The sequence below is a fragment of the Heptranchias perlo genome, chromosome 41 (assembly GCF_035084215.1).
Source record: "Heptranchias perlo isolate sHepPer1 chromosome 41, sHepPer1.hap1, whole genome shotgun sequence".
NCBI lineage: Eukaryota > Metazoa > Chordata > Chondrichthyes > Hexanchiformes > Hexanchidae > Heptranchias > Heptranchias perlo.
This window is the reverse complement of record NC_090365.1, coordinates 3,026,743-3,049,791: the sequence shown is the minus strand read 5'-3', so window position 1 is coordinate 3,049,791 and position 23,049 is coordinate 3,026,743. Positions and strand designations below refer to the sequence as shown.

Sequence of the window (23,049 nt, the reverse complement as noted above, 5' to 3'; positions counted from 1 at the left end):
CCATTAGAGGGTTAAAGGGGCCTTACGATAGTTAAAATGACTTTTTTTTTGGAAGTGAAACACTCTCTTACCGGCTCACTCTCACGATGTTTCACGACTTGTCTCCTGACTCGCTTCCAGCAATAATTCCTCCAACTCCTTTTCTGTTTTGGGGGATGTAAACTCTTTTTAAAAAAAACAAAACAAATCAGAACCATTAACAGGAAGGGGAAGAACAAGGGCTTTGTCAGAAGAGAAGAGAATGGGTAAATTGATTTCATTTCTGATTTAAAAGCATTAGGGTGCTCCCCTGATCGTCCAGTGAGTAAATGCATCACACAATGTGATAGGAAATGTCTCAAATTCTATCCCTGCTCTGTGCTGAGTTAACTGTCTTAACTAGGGTGGCAGTGGGCTCATAAAAGTAGCCTCAGCATACCCAGTCTAGAGCGAGAAAAATCAGCCAGTGCTCTTGATTGAATGAGGGAAGCGAACTGGAGTCTGGATTTATCATGGTTTAGAACAGGGGTGTCCGAACGATGGTCTGTGGGTCATAACTGTCCTGCGAGTCCCAGCAATCTAGCCCATGAAGTCCAAGAAACTCAGTTCTATTTGTGCTTCCCTTTCTTATTCGCTGGTTTGTCCTGTTTGAACTTTGTGGGCCTGGAGGTTTGGAAAGATTTCTTCTGTGCATTGGTGGGTGAATCCTAAATCAGAACACCAAGGTCTGTTAGTATTAGCAACTTCAGATATATGGGAATTAATGGGAACAGGGACTTAAACTTTATATAATTCTATGCGGCCACAGAACTTCTATGTAGCCCACGACAACAAAAAGTGTGATCCATTCAGACATTAGTATTTTCACTGATTCCAGGATCTTTTAATGCAAAATTGCTGCCCTCATGCAGTAAATCACAATGACATGTTATGGTGTAGAAACTCGTAGCACGTCTCACTGCACCAAGTCACCTATCCTACACACAGAGTATTAACAACTAGAGCAGGAGGGGGTCTGGGCGAGAGATTCACCCCCCCAGCCCAAAATTCCCATTACCAAAATTGTGACATCGTACTCAGTCTAGTGAGGAAAATACATTTTAAAGAACGATTCTTGACAGTTCCTGATGTCCGTTACTGTGTAAGTAACGTAATGTAATGTAAGTAGGATGTTAATCTGGTTCAAGTGTAACAAATCCCATCGAAACCTTTGGAGATCCAAGCGAAAAGGCTAGAGGTCTGGATTGGGACCCTGGTCTGCCATAATTTTCTCACTCTCCTGCTTCCCAGATTGGTGCTATGGGCTTATGTGAATGGTACTTACTGACTTTTAAAAAAAATTCTCCTTCCTCCCCCGAAGGCACTGATTTCCCCTGGGAAACTATTTCACAGCCACTAGGAACTCTCTAATCTCTCACCCAAGTCCCCATGTGTGAGTTTGGACAGTGAGTGCTATCGGGCTTTTCAACCGTGGGGGAGCGGGGGAATCTCCGCAGATCTCAGAAATACTAAGGCCAGTTGTAGTATTTCCTTGTCCGCCCCGGCTGAGATCAGGTAATTTAGCAGAGACCACCAGGAGTTCAACCCCAGTCTTTCTGCTCTGTACGGCTCAGTACCACGCTGGATGGTAGTGCATTTATTCAATGAGCCCGGGGAGGTGGGGGGGGGGGGGGTGGGGGGAGACTGTATCTATTATTCAACTTCAGTTGATTTTACTTGATGAACAGTTGCTACGTAAATTAGGCCTCTGCCAATTAACTGAACAGTGAAAATCAATTATAAACTGTAATCAACCCAAATTAAATTTTAGATTAATGGTCACTGAAGGAGTCTGTCCAATTAAAGGTTGCTGAATAAGGAGACTGATTATCCAATAGTTAATGCTTCTTTTATTTAAAAACATTGAGAAGCCTACACGAAGGGCCAAAGAAAACAAGATAGAAGGAAGTAAGGAGTTCAATAGTTATGAGGTCCTGTGAAAGAACATGTTAGAGTAGGAGATGATGCATTGAGTCGAGTTCAATATAGTGAGGTTACAGGGAAGGTGGAAGTGTGTGTAAGATGATCTATTTGCAGCTTAGGAGGAACAAGAGAGAAAAGCTCAGTGCAGCATGGACCATAGTGCTATTGATTAAAATATAGGAAAATCAGCTACAGATTTATTAGGATTCAGGCTTTACGCATTAAGAGCATACACTCACCATGCTCAATGCTGCAGCTCACTGCTTTGCCATCCCTGCCTGTGGTTAACAGTGTTGACTCGGGCAGTCGGTGCACCAGCTCCGCTTTCAGTCCATTTGGTAAGGCAGTTCCACGAATCACATGATCGCAGTCTTTAGCGCAGATCGTCTCAAAGTCGTGTCCAGTGTTATCTGCCCACCTGTCCAACTCTGATGGGTTCCCGGACTGGAGGCTATCATCAGAGGCAGAGGCTGGAACAGTCAAAGCTGTCTGAGTGTCTAACCCTGAGCAAGGCAATGGCTCAGACGAGGATTTTGCCTCTTTTTCGGAGGTCCTACTCTTTCTATTTTGCAGTGCTTCTTTTAGCCATTGCATGTCCTGACTGTTGGGGTCCTCTGGTGGGCTTTCCACTCTGGTCACCACGAAGATTTTGTGTCCTCTGCCTGGACTGGACACGAGTCGCTCATTGTTTCTCGGCGGGATCTCTATCGGTGAGCTGATGAACACTGGGCTCTCAGACCCCGTGGATTTTAATTCAGTGGCAATCGGCATTCCCTGTTCACTAATCGCTGCCGGGCTGTTCCCATCCCTCGCGTCGCAGTCTGTGACTGACTCCTTTTCACAATGGGTTTCCGAAGGGTCCTGGTGCTGCTGCTGTTTTTCAGAGCTTGGCGTTGCAACCACACTTGGTTGTAGCACTCTCACCGACTCGTCCTGTACTGCAGGCTGTGTATTACATTCCACAGAGGGGGGCCTGACACCCGATTCACCGGGGCTTCCCAATTCCTCAGTATTGTCGGGCACGGACGGTACACTTTCTTGGGTGACTCCATTTCCCGATCCTTCTGATGCCTCCCCTGTTTTTGGGCCGACCTGGCTCCTTGGGGGTTCCTCTGTGTTATCACATAGCGTCACAGTGATCTCCGGCATCGAAGCAGACTGCTGCATCTTCTGCTCCTTCTCCTCCTTCTCCTTTGCCAGGATGAAGTTCCTCTTGCAGCCATTTTGGATCTCTGTGAGGAGAGCCTTCTGAGTTTCGATGAAGCTCTTGACCTGAGGAGAAAACGGGGCGGTCGGTTACAGAAGCCAAGGATCTGGTGTCCTAATATAATTCACAACCGCTCTAGACAGACAGGATAAAGCTCTCCTCTCTCACAGGGAGGCTGAGTGGAGTACCAGAGGTCACAACACATTCCCTGCACTTCATTGTGTGAAACACTTTGAGAGGCTTCAAAATGATAAAATGCTACAATCAATTCTTGAGAACTAGCAGGCAATTTTGCTAGGAATGGAATTATCCAGTAGTATGAATTAAACCATTTTAATAAAACAGCACAGGAGGCTTTTTTTAAAAACATGATTTAAATTAACTGATTAACTTTGAATTAAGAGGAGCAGACTATATATAAATGTAAGTATTGCGAATATTATTTGATTCACCTTCACCAGGGGGCATAGACTATTCCTTAAATCAGAAATTTGTCCCTATTCTTACAATCACATAGACTGCCCATAACACAAAAACACCAAAATCACACTCTGCATAAAACTGAAGTTCAATCAGTAGAGAAAACATTTTAATTGAAAATATTTTATTTTAAAATCTAACTACATTGTATTTGAGAGCTGACTTTTACCCAAGTGGCCACCTTCCTTATATCGTCACGTGTTGAAGTTTCCTCAACATTATTTGGTGTCAGCTTACACTAACCATCACTTATTCTATTGGTGTCCCAGACTGTACTGGCTAGTCACAGCCTTTTGCTCAGCAAAAAAAATCTCTCCAGAAGGAACACAGAAATTGAGAAAACAGAGAGATGAAGTTTGAAGAAACGCTTAAAGACACTTTAATACCCAAGCTTACTGTTGCCTAACCAATAATTCCTGATTTACACCATGAGGTGTTTAAGATTATTAAAGGGTTTGATAGAGCAGATATAGAGAAACTATTTCAAAATCATGAAGGATCTAGACAGAGTGGATAGAGAAAAACTGTTCCCATTGGTGGAAGGGTCAAGAACCAGATTTAAGGGGACATGAGGAAAAGCTTTTTTTACACAGCGAGTGGTTGGGATCTGGAATGCACTGCCTGAGGGAGTGGTGAAGGCAGATTCAATCATGGCCTTCAAAAGGGAACTGGATAAGTACTTGAAACGAAAAAATGTGCAGGGCTACGGGGATAGGGCGGGGCAGTGGGACTAGCTGGATTGCTCATGCAGAGAGCCGGCGCGGACTCGATGGGCCGAATGGCCTCCTTCTGTGCTGTAACCCTCTGTGATTCTATGGTGGGGGAGTCCAGAACAAGGGGGCATAACCTTAAAATTAGAGCTAGGCAGTTCAAGGGTGATGGCAGGAAGCACTTCTTCACCCAAAGGGGAGCGGAAATCGGGAACTTCCCTAAAAAATTGTTGAGGCTAGGGGTCAATTGAAAATTTAAAAACTGAGATTGATAGATTTTTGTTGGGTGAGAATATTAAGGGTTAGCACAAAACTAAAGTTCAATCACTAGGGAAAACATTTTAATTGAAAATATTTTATTTTAAAATATAATTACATTGTATTTGCCTAGCTCTAATTTTAAGGTTATGCCCCCTTATTCTGGACTCCCCCACCAGAGGGAATAGTTTCTCTCTATCTACCCTTGGTTACGGAGCCAAGGCGGATAGATGGAGTTAAGATGCAGATCAGCCATGATCGAATTGAATGGCGGAACAGGCTCGAGGGTTGAATGGCCTCCTTCTGTTCCTATTTACCTGAACCTTGGTGGTCCCCCTGTCTCAGCCCTTCACCTGGGTTTCTCAATTAAATAACAAAGCAGCTCAGCGTGCTGACCCTGTCCCTGGTGTCCCCAGTGTCCGCGTTCACAGGCTCCATTAGTTCCCGCTTCCTTAATGCTCACATACATCTTCCATGAGTGAATCATTTCCTACTGTCATCAAATCAATCTCTATTGAACACTCTCACTATCACATATTCAGACTGTAGAACCCTGCATTGGCCTATATTTAACAGAACCCTTGCGTCTGTAACAAATTTTAAGGCTTAGAAAGCTAGATGGAGGGTCAAAGGCTTGTGTTGGACACCACCAAAATTGAAATGAGTAGAAGTGAAGACAAGGAAGTAGTGGCTCGATGATATCAAGCTTGCATTTTAGAATGTTGGAGAAATGGAAGACAGAGGGAGCTAATGAATTCCAATTTTGAGATCCTGGCAAAGAGTAAGTTAGAGTAAGAGGTGGTGCGATAGGTCTTCGATTTCAAAATGGGGAAGACGAAAATACTAACCGTTTCTTTCTTGGGTTCCCTGTCCAGGTCAAGCCTCAATAAGGAATGATTCACTTTGAGAGCTAGCGAGAGGGCCATAAGTCCACCAGTCTTGATCTCATTTTCACGCAGATCCAGCCGGAGGAGGCGGGGACTGTCAGCAATAAACTCTGCCACAGCCACAGCACCTGGGAAAAAGATCACGGAAATCTAACCCTTTCATCTACATTAACTCAGCAAGTTAAAAAACTGCTAGTTCCTGCAACACAACTGTAAATACCAGAAACTCAATGATTAGCTCCTCAGTATGGAATTTACCCAAGCAACTAACTCAGGAATGACAAAGTTATCATTGTGCTGTAAAGATCCCACTTACATGTTGAATAAATTCGATGACTTACAGCTAGCCAAGGGAATATACAATTTACACAAGCTTATGCATTTTTAAGCAAAAACATGCAATTTAATTTCCCTCCCTCTTGAAGGTACTGATTCTTGCATAGGATGGTTCCATGGGTATGGGCCACCCTCCAGTACCTTACATAAGTGGGTACCCTTCATAGGTGAGCCTAGACATGCGCAGGTAGTATATCTGAAGGACATCTCAATCAAATCCAATCCTACCTTCACCCAACATCCGCACATGTGCATTTCCAGCGGGGTTCACAGGATCAGGAACCCCAGCTATTTTATCCCCCCTTCCTAGCCCAGAAATACTGAAGCCAATAACAGCACTCTGAACTGTCATCCCAGCTCGGATCAGTGAAGTTGGTATTTACTGTCTAAACTCACACATGAGTAACAAACACTTAAACAAGATACTGGAAGGACATAGTACTCCTGGAACTGTATGTTAGGAAGAAGTCAACGCTTTCAGAAGATTGAAAACTGTCAAGATCAATACACAAAATAATAGTAATTTCTGCAAATTACAGAATTTCTTTAATCTACATTTCTTGTTATTATCTACCTTTTCCCCCCCCTGAACGTGCTGTCTGTTCCTTGAGTACAGATGCCTATATGGGCCCAGACAGTGTCACTGGGCTCCTTCACTGTGGACAGCATTACAGTTGAACCCATAGCTATCCTCACCAACACATTTCCCAGTGGTGGGGGGAGGGGGAGTTACTGGATAGCGATCATATGTGGGAATCCTATCTCATTTTCCCCTCCGTAACCCAGGGGTTCCCGGGACAATTGTAGCTTCCAACCAAATCTCTGACTGAGTGCAACTAATTCAGCATAGACAGGGAATAAAACCTGGGACCTTCCTGTCTGCAGTTGCACACCAGGCAGTGAAGTCACCAATTTATCCATCAAGGGATCTCAGCTAAATAGATCTTAAACGGCTCAATTAAAGAGAAACTATTGAGAAACGAATTTGCCAGCAACATGCACATTCAGGATGCAAGATTCACACTTGCATGTTATTCTTTTTGGCTCTTACCTTCACAGGTGAGCTTTGTAGATGCCAACCCTAACCGCAGAACTGATCGGTTTGCAATCAGTCCATCTTTTAGTTTGTGTACGCCTTCATTCCCAACAGCATTGTGACCAAGATTTAACGTCTCCAGACTCAACGTGTAGGGCTGAGAGAGGAAGAGAGAGAAGGGGAGTCTCTTGTTTAAATGTAACTTAAATCAGTCTTGCTGATTTTGCACCGAAGACTTTCCCAGTTGGAGCCCCTTGAAGGTGCAGAGCAGCAGAAAACAACCCCTCTGAAATCCAGTAGTTCAATGAAAAGTTTCACACACACAGGTATTAACTTAATTCACAAGGTCTGATTAAGGAAATTGCTTAGGAAAGAGGAGCCTACAAGATGACTCAACCGGAGTTAAGATCATGAAGGGATTTACAAACTGTTCATTGAAGAATTCAACACCGGGGAAAACGGTTAAGAAATGAGGAAGTTAGGAATAAGAGAATTCAGACAAAATGTTTTCACCCAAAGGGTAGTAGAGCTATGGAATAAGTTAGCTTGGAAAGCTGACTAAAAACAATTAGAAATATTTCTGGAGAGAGAAAGGATTGAGGAGGTAAACTATGTAAAAGTAGCAGATTTATTAAACCTAATTTTCTTCTTAAAAATTCTTATCGCAGTCTTGTAACAGCCAATTGCTGTCACTGGAGATCACTATAGAATTTCTATAACTTACTAGCACCACTGGTGCAGAACCCAGCGAATCAGAGCCCAATAACTTTAACCACTTAGTCTTAGACCAATACACTCACAAATTATTTTCACTGTAGACTTCAAGGGGCATGTCAGTGTACCAGCTAAGGTGCTCACTTCACAGCCCCACACCATTTGGATGCCAATGTTGGTTTCCTTGTCAGTTGTGCACATATTTTGTACTTCCTTGCTTTCCCGAAGGTGCTGATTCTGGGGTACACTTCCACTGCCCTTGGGTACCTTGTCAAAATAGCCATCCTACACATGAGCCCAGACAGCGTCAGCTGGCTATTCAATCATGGAGTGCATCATCAAATGTTGACCCACATGCACTTTTCAGCAGGGTTCACTGGGCAGTGATCAGGAGTGGGAAGCTTGGCTGTTTTATTTTACTCTCCCAGCAGGGTTAAGGAGAAAGAGCAAGGGGAGTGGGACTAATTGGATAGCTCTTTCAAAGAGCTGGCACAGACACGACGGACTGAATGGCCTCTTTCTGTGCTGTATGAGGACCTGGAGGCCAACTGATGCACCTCAGCTGCTTCTTGGTTGAGATCAACCAATTCTGGAACTTTCTGATCCTTTCTGCTCGGTAACGTACTGAATGGTACCTTCATCCATGAGGGGAGCTGACGTACGTGCTATTTTAATCCACGTGCGATAGGGGATACTCACAACAGAACTAGAAGGCAAGAGGGACCCGGCAAGTTTCAACCTACTACAAGAAGGATCCCTATCTTCTCAAGTGCGCCTCAGCTGAAAAAGGCTGGTACAAGTTAGAAATAAAGTGGGGTTAAAATGGAACACGTAAAGAAGAGAAAAGAGGAAATAAAACAATATATTTTAAAGTTCCTAGTAGATCTGCTGTGGCATTGCTCATGATGGGTCAGATGATACAGTGGGGCTACAACATCACCTTGTGGCTGCAACCAACAACTCAAGTGTTACCTGGATCTGTTCATAGGGAAATCCCATTATAACTGATTACATAGGCATTTTCAATGTTAAATGTTGACATAAAAAGGGTGAACAAAACTCATGACAAAAGGAAATAACAAGTGTGCACACACACAAGATTTTTAATATATAGTTTTACTCACTGAAAGTAGAGATTACAGTGAAGGGATACACAGTTTCCAACATTGCCCATATCAAAAGGCAACCCTGGTTATTCACTCACCAGTGCGGCTGCCATGTAGGTCATCCCGTTGTGGGTCAGCTGATTGTTCCACAGGACCAAAGTTACCAGACCCTGTCTCTGCTCCTTCAACCCATCACAAATGTATGCCAAGCCTGCGAATAAAGCAAAGTGCCCGCTCTCAATTAGTCCATCACTTATGGGATCCATCCATGGCTCACCTCTTCAATTTTTTTCTCCCTCCTTTCCCGAAGGCACGGGTTCTTGCTGGAGTAGATTTCTGGTACCTCGCCCTAGTGGCCATTTTACATGCATTGGCAATTTGATTGTGGGAGACACCGTTACAGCTGAACCCAATCCTGTCTTCACCCAACTGGAGAGTCAGCTGTGACTCAGTTGGTAGCACTCTCACCTCTGAGTCAGCAGGTTGTGGGTTCAAGTCCCACTCCAGGGACTTGAGCACAAAATCCAGATTGACACTCCAGTGCAGTACTGAGGGAGTGCTGCACTGTCAGAGGTGCCGTCTTTCAGATGAGACGTTAAACTGAGACCCCGTCTGCCCTCCCAGGTGGGTGTAAAAGATCCCATGGCGCTATTCAAAGAGCAGCAGTGGAATTCTCCCCGGTGTCCTGGCCAATATTTATCCCTCAACCAACATCACTAAAGACAGATTATCTGGTCACGATCACACTGCTGTTTGTGGAAGCTAGCTGCCGCATTTCCTACATTGTAACAGCAACTACACTTCAAAAGCACTTCATTGGTTATAAAGCGCTTTGGGACGCCCCGAGGTTGTGAGGGGCGCTATATAAATGCAAGTTCTTTCATTCTTTCTTTCTAACATTCATACGCATGCGCTCGTCAGCGAAGGTAACTGAATAGTAATCAGGAGCAGGAGCCATGGCTAAGTTTCCTCCACCGCACCCCCCACTCCGTCCAGGGACGTTGAGGCCAACTGCAGCATTCCTACTGCTGCCTCGTCCGAGATCAATTAACTCAGCACAGACTGGGAATTGAATCCGTTCCTTTCCTAGTCTGTAGGGCTCAGTGCTACACCAGGCAGTGCCTTTAACCACAGGCACTGGAGCAGCTGATGAATAAAATTTCACTCATTTTTTAGATTGCATCACAAACTACAAAAAGAAAGTCAACACTATATACAGGCTAAGGGTGCATTCACATTATAACTGTAGCCTCAATGCAAAGTGGTTTCGCTTCAAGCTGATGCTGTACTTACAATATAAATGCAACCTGAATCTAGAGTCAGGACCTGCCAGACACCTGAAAGAGGTGAACCGACACTGAACCTGTAGTGTGCATCCACCATAATATCCAACCCAACGTATTTAACATTGGCGTCATTCTGCAAGGGCTACTAAGGATGTGCAATAAATGCTGGCCTTGCCAGTGATGCCCCTTCCATTCAATCCGATATACAAGAAGAAAATATTAGGTGCTTTGGACAGGCTAAGGACCCCCAATGTAGCTATGTACCCCAGTGTACCCCATCATGGACGTCATAAACCTGGATCTATAGTGGAACCTGTTTATTTGTGTGTAAGCGGACATACTGATAAGAGTATCCACTGAATCAAAAAATTGACTTTGGAGAATTGCATGTGGCAGAGGAATCATGCTGCGTACCTGAGTCTAGAATATGGTTGTTGCGCAGGTCCATCAGTTGGATAGTGCAGTTGAATTTCAGGAGGTTCCCTAGCTGTGCCGAGTCTTGTAGTCCATTCAATTTGTTATCCGCTAGAAACAGCTCTCGAAGCGTCATGTTCATCTTCAGCGCGGTTGCTGCCAGGAGGAATAACAGGTGTGCAATAAGACACGAGATACTCGTACAACAATGGTACACTTCCCTATGACACGTGCAAGGTTTCACTAATCTGCCTCTTGAATGCCATGAACTGAAATACTCGGCTTTAGTTTTCCAGGCATCAGGAATTTAAACTTTTGAGGAAGTTGGGTTTGTTCTCTGTAACCTAATTGATGTTTTCAAGATTATGAATGGAACTGATATGTTGATCTGGGCAAATTGTTCATTATGGACCAGAAGTGACAGTTAAAAATTGACAGTACAGTGAAATCAAGGGAAAAAAAATAATTGAGGGCTCCCATTCCAGTGACTCCCTATTGGAAAGTGCATATGTGTGGAGGTCAAATGAGGTCAGCATTGGACTCAGCTGTGATGCCCCCCCCCCCCCCCCCCCGCCAGCCGATGCAATAAGTCTATCGACACTCATGCATGCGGTGGGAAAGATAATCACCTGACATCCACACACTCACACTTACTTTCCAGCAATGTCACTGGATAGGCATCAGACCAGACAGGTATCTGAGAGCGGGCAATTTTATTCCAATAAAAGAAAGTGGCTTCGGCAGAAGTGGATGGGGTGGGAACTAATTTCTTAGAGATCAAACTGGCAACAAAACGAAGGCAACCCCAAGTTGTGAGTTTACCCAGTGAATAGCTAAGCCGTACAGACCAGGAAGTCTCCAGGTTTGAAGCCCGGGCTATGCTGAGTTGACTATGTTAGCCGGAGCAATGTTACAGGCATTGAAATTGGCCTCCGTGACCATGGCGAGGTAGAAGAACAGAAAATAATAGCTAGGACTCCTGCTTCCGATCGCTATCCAGTGACTTCTGCTCCTTGTGTGTCAACGTAAGGCAAGAACAAGATCAGGCTCGGCTATGCCACACCCTCCCCTCCCCTCCACCCCCAACCAGGCTCAAACAGACTGTTGGCACTCATGCACTTACGGTTTAGGCTCACATGAAGAATGGCCACTTGGTTGAGGTACCAGAGGATGACTGGGGCCTATGGGACTGAACCCCAGCAATAGCCTGGATCTTCAGATGAGGGGAGGAAATCATCAAGAGACCAAAAAATATAACGGAGGTAAACTGATTTTGTTGCAAAGAAGCTGTGAATTGATGTACGGCCATTTGTTAAAGTAATAACCACCAATCAAAAGAATAAATGAATTATGGTCAAAGACAGGATGGAAAGGAATTATGTACCCATCAACCTCGTCATTGCTGCACAGCAATGTGAAAATGGCAGTATAAGTGCATCGTAAACTCGACACTCAGTGGCCATATAAATAGTCGTGTTAGGAGTGAATCCCAGCTAAAGGAGCATTAAATGACTTTCTTCTCTCTCTAATCGAGGGACACTACAATCAGTTGCGGCTCCAATACTGCTGCCCAGCTGAGGTCAGTTAGCTCAGCAGAAATCAAGCATCCAGGTCTTTATGGCCTCAGTACCACAATGGCCACCATATTTGCTCAGTAAACCACAGGGGAGCTCATAACTGTATCTCAACTGATGTTCAGTCAGTCTCAATAGTTTCAGAATCATTTACAAAGCTTCAATTTTATGTTGCTCTCTCTGTGCTCCAATGTAACTGATGGGTACTTGTAATGTCAGCTTAGCTCAGTTGGTAGCACTCATCTCTGAGTCAAAGTTAGGAATTCACATCCCAGTCCAGGACTTGAGCACATAATCTAGGCTGACACTCCAGTGCACTACTGAGGGAGTGCTGCATTGTTGGAAGTACCGTCCTTCGGATGAGATGTTAAATCAAATGTTTCTTCCAGTGGACATTAAAGATCCCATGGCACTATTTAAAGAAGAACAGGGAGTTCTTTTGTCCTGACCAACATTCTTCCCCCAATCATTTAATAAAAACTGGTCATTCATCTCATTACTGTTGGAGGGATCTTCCTGTGCACAAAACGGTTACTGCATTTGCTTACATAACAACAGTCACTGAATTTTTAAGTAATTCTTTGCATATGAAGCACTTCGAGATGTTTGATTGGGCGTTTCATAAGCACAAGTCTTTCCTTCTTTAAAACCCTGGAGAACCAGACCCATCCCACCTGTGCAAACTATTACTGAATCTTACTTCTTACCCAAGAGCATGAGTGGTCGGCCAGATAAGCTGGCATTTTCCAGATGGAGTACCATCAGGCTGCTGCTGATCCGCAAAGCACGAGCTACAAAGGGTGCAGAGTGATCAAGCAGAGGTGTGTTCCTTGCGTCCAGGTACTGCAGGCAGCTGGTCTGCAACACAGGAGAACAACATTCACCAGGAGGAGATTAACAAGGACTGTTTTGTGAGGCAAAGAATGCCTGAACATACTCATGCAATGCAATAAGGGCTTTTATAGAGGTTTATTGCAATTGGTCGATCGTATTCAAGCGCAAGCAAACAAAACTTACCTGCACATAACATTCAAGAGGGACCAAACCACTTTCCATTCAATCCCAGTGTACACCATCCAACGCCCTGGGCTGTATGGCTCAGTACTACACTGGGTGATAAACTTATTAACCAAGCCATTGGGGAAGCACTCAACCCTTTAATTTTGAACCCATTTAAAGCTAAGCCCCCAGCAACAGTTCTCCCATTCCAGTCACCGGTAGACAGCAGGCCAGCTTAGAGTCCAGTGACTTTTTGTGCAAGCTGCATTCAGCATTCTCTTTTGTTTTTGTTTAGGTTGAACCGCAGAGTGGATGACTGAAGTAGGGATTGGGAACTCCCTTTATGGCTCAGCAAGTCTATCCACCGGCTAGATCAGCCATACAGATCAATAGGTCCCAGTTCCAATTGCCACGTCATTGCTGAGTTAGCTGACATCAGCTGGGCCAGCTGTAGCTGTGCTTTGATTGGTCTCAGCATCCCAGGTTTTGGGGGGGGGGGGGGGGGGGGGGGGGGAGTAGCAGCTTGGGACAGGGTTGGGCTTGACTGTGATACCCCCCATGATCAAATAAAGGTCTAACACTCACTGTCCTAAACAACGGCAAGTTAGGCACTGGTCACTGACTCTGGCCAATTGTGCCCTACCCTGCCAGGGACCCGAGAATTCAACTGCAACATACTTATTGGTGTCCCAGCTGAAATCAGAAAGACCTGGATCACATCTGGGGCATTCTGATTTAGTGCTACATCAAGTGATGCCATTACCCTTGAGGTCCCTTGGTGGTGGTGCGTTGGGAGAGGGGAAAGAGAAGAGTGGGGGGGCTATGAGGGTGAAAGGAAGGAATTTAACAACAATAAAAAGCAAAGTTGCAAACAGTTCACAGGCCAAATGATGCAGTAAGGATTCCCGCATACCTTCCTCATCATGTGAGCTGCAGCCTGCCATCCTCGAGTCCCGATGTGTTTATTGAATGAGATGTTGAGCTGAGTGGCCGACTCGTAATATTCGATCATATCAAACAATGCTGAGGCACCCTAAAGAAACAAACAGTTAGTAAACATTGTTTGGAAATTCTGTACAACTTTCACAAAATAAAACCTTCTGTAGTGTGGCATGATTGTCTATCACTTTTCACCATTGGGGCCATGTTTTTGAATTCCCCGCACACCCCCAGCCATGTGTCAGCATGAGAATAGACATGAGAACACACTCACTATCTAGATTATAAATAACATGGTTCTGATGGAGGGTCACACCAGAAACATTAACTTTTCTCTCTCAGATACTGACTTGAACTGCTGGTTTTTATACACAGATCTCCTGTGGTCTTGCACACTGGTAGTCTTGGATCTCGAATGCCATAGTGACGTTTTGCTGCTAATTTGACGATGAGATTTTTTTGGGCTATTCAGTGCATGGCCCAACACCGCCAAGAACCAATTCTGTCCTAACCTTATGCCCCCTATGTATACATCCAGCTGGAGTCTCTGGGTAGTGACCTGATGTAGGGATCCTGGCTGATTTCTTTCTCCCCAGCCCAGATACTCAGATTGACTGGAGCAGTGCAACTGCGCACACCCTGACTGATATCCGAAGGGGGAAAGAGGGAGGGGGGGGGGGGAAACGTGTTTAAAACTATTCAATGTCAAAAGAACAGTAGGAGAAGCAGGATATGTATGGTGCACAGTACAAGGGAGCTGCAGTATTTGTAAGCAGGAAGAGAGGGGTTTTATCGATGTGCCGGCTGACTCGGCAGGAATCCATCCAAAATGGCACTGGCACACAAACGACAATACCAAGATACATGTTGTTTAAATTGGCATCGATTCAAATGTGTAAATCAGTTGAAACCTGACTTCAAATATGCATGTATAATATATCTGGAAAGACAGCAGGAAAGCACAAAATAGAGTTAAAATGTCAAATATATATATCTAAAAAAAATTAAGCAGCTCACATCTTCATCCAGGTTGGTTGCCTCCAAATCTACCAGTTTGAACTGAACACGTTTGAAAACCTCTTCCAAGGCCTCAGAAGCTTTGTAGTCCAGTTTTTCGCCTGAAAGAAAAAAGAAACTGCTTTTGAATAAACTCAAGCTTTGCTTTAACTGATAAGATTCCCTATGCTCTTTCAGGTACTATATCTAGTTAGGCACACCTGTAACAGCTTTACTTACCCAAGTTTCAAGAAAATGTGCACGCAACCTTTTCTTTGTTGCTTTTTCTCATCCAAAAATTTTCTTCCTTGCTTTCCGGATTCCTGCTGGGATATGGTCTCATGGGCCTTAATTGCCCTCTGCTACCTCCCCATAGAGCAATTCTTCATGCCTGAACCTAGACAGTGAAGGTCAACAAACTATTTGGATGGGAGGCACTGCACCCAAGTCCGATCCTGTCACGTGTGCACTTCCCTGAGGGTATCACTGGATAGCGATTGGGAGACGAAATCCTGGCTGATTTTTCTCTTCCCCAATCCAGGGGCACTGTGGACAAAATTAGCTTCTCAACTGCTGCCCATCGGAGATCTGCCAATTCCAGCCATCACTCCTTTTACATGGACCTTGCCATTAACAGGGTACATGATACAGTCAGGCTACCAGTGTGCTAGACTGATCAACCCCGTCAGGACAAAAATTACAACGCAGTCCTGCGCAGTGTGCCACCTTCAGGTAGACTGTCTACCGTCCACTACAGTGCCCTTTGCCTAAGTCTTTCATTGCAAGCCCTCATCATGTTTTCTCAGAATCCCATACAGATTTATGGTAAAGGTTTTTAACAAAAAGGCACTTGAAGGCAATTTAAGAAGTAATGCCAACAACTTACCCCAGTGTCTCAGCAGGCAAAAGCACCACCCAGTATGGTACTATCCTAAGATGGTTGGCTGTCTGTGCTGAGTTTACTGATTTCAGCTGGGACTGCAGTTCAGCACCCCCCGGTAAGCCCTGCTGGAAAGCGCTGCATGAATGTCAGGTGAGTACAGGATTGGATTCAGCCCTGATGTTTCCCATAGTTGAATAGCCTGATACTTACCACTTAGGCTAACCCATAAAGAAACACTACTGATACTTACCACCTAAGCTAACCCATAAAGAAACAAACATACGAAATTGATGGGCAGGAAAAGACCAGATGGTCCATCAAGTCTGCCCCTCACCTCATGAGTAGACACTTCCTCCCTCGCCCCTCCCCGCCAACACCCACAGCCATGTAATCTCCTGGGAGAGGCAAAAACCAGAGACAAAACCCAGCCCAATATGGGGAAAAAATACTCTGGAAAACTCCTCTCTGACTCCCTCAGGCGATCGAAACCAGTTCAGGAGATCACATAGACCAAGTATTATCTATAAAGACACTTACCTTCTATTTGATGCGATCTCTGCCCCAGTCAAAAATTGGTCCAGCCCCTTCTTGAAGGCTACAGAGTGTCAGCACCCACCACACCAGCTGGCAACATATTCCAGAGGCTCACTACTCTCTGGGAAAAGAGGAACTACCCAACATCCAGTCTATTCCTACTCTTGTATAGTTTGAACTCATGTCCCCTAGTCCTCCCCAAAAAGAATGACCACTTGGGTGAAGTATTGAGGGTTGCCGGTGCCAATAGGAGGATATATCAATGCCACACTGAAAAAAATTTATACTACTAAACACAAACAGGCAAGCTGCTGTGAGCATCCTGTAAGCTGCCAGTTTCAAAAAAAAATGTTCCTATAGATCCCATCTCAGAATTGTACTGTAGTTATCTCAAGTTCCTGCATTTTTTGGCATGGAGACATCCTCTCCACTCTCATACCAGAGTTCACAATAAACATTTTACTATCAGCCTTACCTTTTAGATCCAGGCAATCCAACCTCTGTGACAGTTCCTTAAACTCCTACAAAACAGGAAATATGACCAATAATTACCTGCAAAAGCAAATGTTTTCATCAACAGTCAACATGACTGCTTATAACAATGTAATTTTCGCTGTGTTTTAACATCTGAAAGCACTATATAATGGAGGCCAAGAACAGTGTCAATATTTGACAGGCAAATTCCTAACCCCTGCTTGGTACCTCCCCTTGTTGATCCAGCCAAGACTGGAATCTCCCCTTATAGAAATTGGAGGTATAAGCCAGTCTCACAATGACATTAACATAGCTTTCTGAAGCATTCAATAATCTTGGATCCCCCAGCCCAAAGACTGGCCAGGCGAGCTGTTGAGATACCTATGCTAATACTATTTGAGCTTATCGTTAACAGATACAAGACAGCATCTGGAGCTGAAGGTCCCTTGACTTTGATTAGGTTATTCACCAATCAAAAGGTATTTGACATGGCTGGCTCACTGAAAAGAAAGCAGTCACTTGTGATTTGCTGCTATTTTATGAATATATTTGAGCCAACAGTGATTTCCCCTTGACTCCGACACTGCCAAGGTTCTGGGCCAACTGGTGGATTCCCCCCTGATATCCAGGTGTCAGCCGTGGCTCATTGGTAGCATTCTCACCTCTGACTCAGAAGGCTTATGGGTTCAAGTCCCACTCCAGAGACTTGAGCACAAAATATAAGCTGACAATCCCAGTGCAGTACTGAGGGAGCGCTGCACTGTCGAAGGTGCCGCCTTTCGGATGAGACGTTAAATCGAGGCCCACTCCGCTCTCCAGTTGGATGTAAAAGATCCCAAGGCACTATTCTGAGGAAGAACAGGGGAGTTCTCTGCAGAGTCCTGGCCTATATTTATCCCTTAACCAACATCACTAAAACAGATTATCTGGTCATTATCACACTGCTGTTTGTGGGGTCTTGCTGAGCGCAAATTGGCTGCCATGTTTCCTACATTGCACCAGTGACTACACTTCAAAAAGCATTTCATTGTTGTAAAGCGCTTTGGGACATCCTTAGGTTGTGAAAGGTGCTATATAAATGCAAGTTCTTTCTTTTCTTTTTTTATCTATTCAAGTTGAAGTTTACAATCATACTAACTAGAAAGTTCCAGTTTCTATCCCAAGCTTGTGCTAAATTAGCTGATATTGACCGGGGCAGCACTGGGGGTGCTACAATTGGCCCTCAGTGCCCTTAAACTATAAAGGGGTGGGGGGGGCGGGAGAAATCAGCCAGAGCTTGTGGACAAGGGCGAGGACAAGGTCACACTCAGTTGTGATGCCCCCTCAATGCCGTGGCTTGTGAATTGGGCTTACACGTTAAAAATGGCTACTTGGGTGAGGTATCGGTGACGGTCACCACTTGTAGATCAGTTGCCAACAAGAGTTAACATTGTGCAGGATGGGGCATGGGAGAGAATTAAAGAGCATAAAAACCACCATCTAACAAAGGAGTATTTAATAGTTATGGCATGGAAACTCAGGGTTTAGCTGTAGTGAAAGCAGTTGTGTCAGAGGACAGGAATTTGACAGACTCTTGATCAGCAGGATGCTAGTGAGAGGGGGAGAATGTCACACCATACTGTCAAAGTGACTACAGCAAGACTTGCCCCTTTACAGAGCAGTTCCCAAATTCTACAGGAAACCGACAATGGGAATAGACACAGATTCTGCTGGATAAGGGGAAGGAGAGAACCTTGAAAAGCCATGAAATTATACCTTTTACTCAGTAACAGACATCAGTAATAAGTTTGATGTGTTGTGGCTCACAGAGTTAGTAATCATTTAAAATTGTTAAAAGACTTTAGAAACATATTAATTTCTTCTGCCTGCCCACCCTAATTTCCTGCTTTTTTTTTTAGGTGCTATCAGCCCCCGACACCATTCTTGATATGTAAGCAGTCTATTCAACTGCAGAAGGCATCACAGTCTATCCTGATTCTATCCTCAACGTACACATAAGCTCTCTTTCCATCAAGAAACACTGCGCAGGGATCAGGAGCAGGAATCCTGGCTCATATTCTCCCCCTCCCTAGTCCAGAAGTCTGAAGCTAGTTGTATCGCCCTCATGTTTGTACTGGCTTAGATCAGCAACTCAATCCAGGCCAGGAATTGATGATCTGGTATATTGCTGGTCTGTATGACTCAATACCACATTGCGTGATGTACTTACCAACTGAACCAATGGAGAACCATAGAAGCTTACAGTACAGAAGGAGGCATTTAGCCCATCATGTCTGTGCTGGCTTTTTGCTAGACCAATCCAAATCTGATCCCACTGTGCTGCTCTCTCCTCATAGGCCTGAACCTTCCCCTGTTGCAAATATTTATCCAATTTTTCTTTAAAAGATACCATAGCTTGTCTTCCTGTAGAAATGCATTCCATGCTCCGTAGACATTTCTCCTAATCTCTCTCTTCGCGAGGGGCGGTCACAGTGCCATGCTTGGCTTTGATGCCCCCCATGGTCAGCTAGCCTGCCAACACTCAGTATCTAGGCTTAGTGTGTGAAGAATGAACACTTGAGCAAGGGTGGCTGGCATCTGTGGAACCACAACCCAGCAAAAGTCAGCACCTTCAAGAGACAATGGGGGAAAAAAAAATTGAAAAGAACACTCACTAAACCAAAATCAATTTGAACAAGATGGACACAGCCCTGGAACTTGCATTTTAGGAACAGAAGTAGGCCATTTAGCCCCTCGAGCCTGTTCCACCATTAATGAGATCATGGCTGATCTGAGACCTAACTCCATATACCCGCCTTAGCCCCATATCCCTTAATACCTTTGGTTAACAAAAATCTATCAATCTCAGATTTAAAATTAACAATTGAGCTAGCATCAACTGCCGTTTGCGGAGAGAGTTCCAAACTTTTACCGCCCTTTGTATGGAGAAGTGTTTTAGGCCTTTTGGCTGGGAGTAGAGCACTAAGCCACTTAAAAATATAGATCTGCCAAGCACAGTACTTCACTGGAGCTGGGACAAACCCATATTTACAGTTGTTATGTCAATAGAGCACTCCAAAAGCTTGTGACCACTTGTAAACAGCACTCCAGGCGGTCACTGATAACATGTGAGCTGTAATCAACTGTATGCTCTGTTAAACACTGATAAAGCGGAGAATTGCACAGATATATATTGTCTGAACAAGTTTGGAGAAAAGAATAGGACTGACTGTACCTGGCCTGTTCCTGTACCCATAAGCTAAAGGTACTGTTGTTGTTATGCAGTCATTTTGGGTGGGTACTGAAAGGTTGGCACAGTATTATCCAAATCATGCCAACCACATCATAAGTGGCTCAATAGCCATACCCAAAAGCAAACGCGGATTCTCGCAACAAGGCCTTCGGATTTCCCTGCTTACTGATGGGAAATACAGATGTGGAGGAGGGGGGGGGGGGGGTCTCTGTACTAGATTAGAAACGCAGTCAACTGGCATTCCAACACGCTGTGCTACAGGAGGGTGGGGCATGGGTTTCACACAAATCCTCTGTTCTGCTTCACAGGGCGGAGCAGCAACCTGCCACCCTATTATGTAACCGCCCACAATAAACTTTGATTGAATCCACATCAGAGCTTGTACCAGGGAATAGTTTTTGCTCTGGGCCAGTTCAGACCTAACCATTGTATCAATGAGCACAGAAAGCAAACTTGCCAGCCTCTCGTTTTCTCCCTAACCCCTCCTTCCCCAGGGTTTATAATTCCACTGGCATTCGCGAGCCTTCAGTACCTCTTCCAAGTGGCGGTTCTTCAGTGGAGAACCAACATAGTGAAGGTTAGTGGGATGTTCAGTCATAGAGGACATTACAGCTCAATTTGATCCTGTCCTCACTCAATGTCAACAAACATTCACTTTCCATCAATGGTCACTGGATATTGATCAACAGCAGAAACCATGGCTGATTTTTGCCTTGCTTAGTCCAGGGGTGCTGAGACCAATTGCGGTCCCCATAATATCATTTCCCATTGAGATCAGCTAACTCAGTCCAAACCGGGGATCAAATCTGGGACCTTCTGATCCATACAACAGCTTGCAGTGAACTTGTTCGCTGAGCCATCATGGGATCAACCTATAGAAATGAAGTACACCTGATCAGACTAGGTCAGTAAGTTATGCAGCAAGTGCAAATCAGTAAAACTGACCTAAGGAAAAAAGATGCCAGAGGAATTGGGACAAACCATCCTCAGATGAAATACAATAAGGCCCATTCCCTACAGCAGAATGTGCATTATCCTGTTTTTAGGTACTTTCATTTACCCACAATGATCTTCCCAGTTTTACTTCCACCAGATTTGATCTGACCCTGCTCACAGCGCAAAAGGAGGCCATTCGGCCCATTGTGTCTGTGCCGGCTCTTTGAAAGAGCTATCCTCTGCTCTTTCCCCATAGCCCTGAAAATTTTCTCCTGTTCAAATATTAGTCCACGCAAAAACTACGTAGGAGAGTCCCCCCTGAACTGTACAGATGACTATGCTCTGAATGTTCAGTCTTACTTGGATCTGTTTGAGCAGCTTGTTAATCGGCTTGCAGTTCAGCTTCTGACAGGCCATCTTGTAGGCAGCAGTAATCTCCTCTACCGTCACATTCTGAGCTGAAAGATAGCAAACATTTCTGTATCACACATCAACTGGCTCAACAAATGGAGCAAATTATTCTCTCGAGTTTGTGCACAAAGGGCGGAGTGAGAATTGTTTAAATGCACAATGCCATTACCCAAGTACCAGATACACAGCCACACACCAGTGCCTGACAATATTTATTTTTAATTTATTTTTGTTTTTACACTAATATTCTCTGCCTACAGTTCTCCCCTTCACCCCATCTCATAAAGAGATTGATTTCTCGTTGGGTAGTTCATAGGAGCCCAGCACCCAACAACTTGCATTTATATAGCGCCTCTAACGTAGTAATGCGTCCCAAGGCGCTTCACAGGAGTGGCCAAACACAGCACCCTTACAGGAACATTCTGTGGGAAGGATGGTCTCAGCGTAAAACAACACGATAATCTACTCTGGTGGTAGCTGATGTGCTGTGACACAGAGCACAATGTCTGTAAGAACTGAACCTTTTCGCATGGTCAGGTTCTGAATGGATACACCAATGAACAAAAAAAAGACTCGAGTTCGTATAGCATCTCATCTCATCCAACCACAGCATCTCAAATGCAATGAATTACTCTGAACTGCAGTGACTGTTTAAGTGGGTAAACAGAGAAGCTAATTCACGACTGCAACATCCCACAAATGGCAATGAGATGAATGCGCAATTATTCTGTTTTTAAATTGTGTTGGTTAAGGGCAGAATACAGAAGAACTCCTGGTCTTCTTTGAATAATGCAATTTGACCGTCACCATCTTCCTGAACCACTGGAACAGGTAAACGGGGCCTCAGTTCAAAGTTTCATCAAAACAGTGTTTCTCATAAGGCATGCATTCCTTTACTACTGTACTGAAGTGTCATCCTAGATTATGTGCTCACATCCTGGAGTGTGCCTTGTACCCAGGTCAAGAAGACTTCAGTCTGGTGACTGAGTTGAAATTTAATGAAAAGATTTAACTACTTTCTTAGGGTTATCTCAAAAACATTAACCTGCTTTTTTCTCTTTCAGATGCTGACTCCTCTGGAATTCACACAATACATAAGAATAAGTTTCAAGGACGAAACACAACCTCAGGGGTTAGTGGCCTCAGAAATAGTCCAGGGTTACTACTCCTAACTGCTATCCAGTTACCCCTGCTGAAACATGTACATTGTATGAGGACGTGAATAAGCTCAACAAGGATGTCGCCATGATTAAATAGCTTGGTAACATTCAACGTCTAGGCCGACAAACGAAGGCTGGTTCTTCTGGGCGACTTACTGCATGACTATCAGCTTCGATTGAACCATACCCTAACGAGTCACCCAAGTAGAGGGATGCAGGAGCAGATTCCCCAATATCAATCCTAACATGCAGAGAGGCACTGGATAGAGACCAGGCAATACCTCCCAGAGGGATGGAAAAATCAGAAGAAGCATCTTCTTTGGCCCACCATCACATAACAGATGGCTAAGAGATTTTATTATTGTCTGAACAGGCTATATGTGTTAAAAATATTGTATTAATTGTAGAACCCTTCCCTTATAGCAGAATATTTTCCTGTGGAACCTTGTGATACTGTCTAATTTATATACTCATTTGGCCACATCACTGAGTTCTGTATTCCCCCCCATAATGTTCTGGAAAGACTGCAGCTACAG

General features: G+C 44.4%; 1 protein-coding gene across 2 annotated transcripts in view; it reads right to left on the bottom strand.

The window, feature by feature from the left end:
- The window catches only part of LOC137305937 (protein phosphatase 1 regulatory subunit 37-like), a 42,984-nt gene that overhangs the window by 10,733 nt on the left and 9,202 nt on the right, over nt 1-23,049 (bottom strand). For both annotated transcript variants that reach the window (XR_010958788.1, XM_067974894.1), the window contains exons 2-12: nt 21,303-21,400; nt 16,776-16,821; nt 14,905-15,005; nt 13,862-13,981; nt 12,657-12,807; nt 10,376-10,531; nt 8,774-8,886; nt 6,871-7,012; nt 5,445-5,611; nt 2,181-3,213; nt 72-164 (exon numbers count right to left, since the gene is read on the bottom strand). Coding sequence is in view for 1 of the 2 variants with exons in the window: in XM_067974894.1 (XP_067830995.1) it covers nt 82-164; nt 2,181-3,213; nt 5,445-5,611; nt 6,871-7,012; nt 8,774-8,886; nt 10,376-10,531; nt 12,657-12,807; nt 13,862-13,981; nt 14,905-15,005; nt 16,776-16,821; nt 21,303-21,400 (2,210 nt within the window). In the remaining variant the exon portion in view is untranslated. The remainder of the gene's footprint in view (nt 1-71; nt 165-2,180; nt 3,214-5,444; nt 5,612-6,870; nt 7,013-8,773; nt 8,887-10,375; nt 10,532-12,656; nt 12,808-13,861; nt 13,982-14,904; nt 15,006-16,775; nt 16,822-21,302; nt 21,401-23,049) is intronic.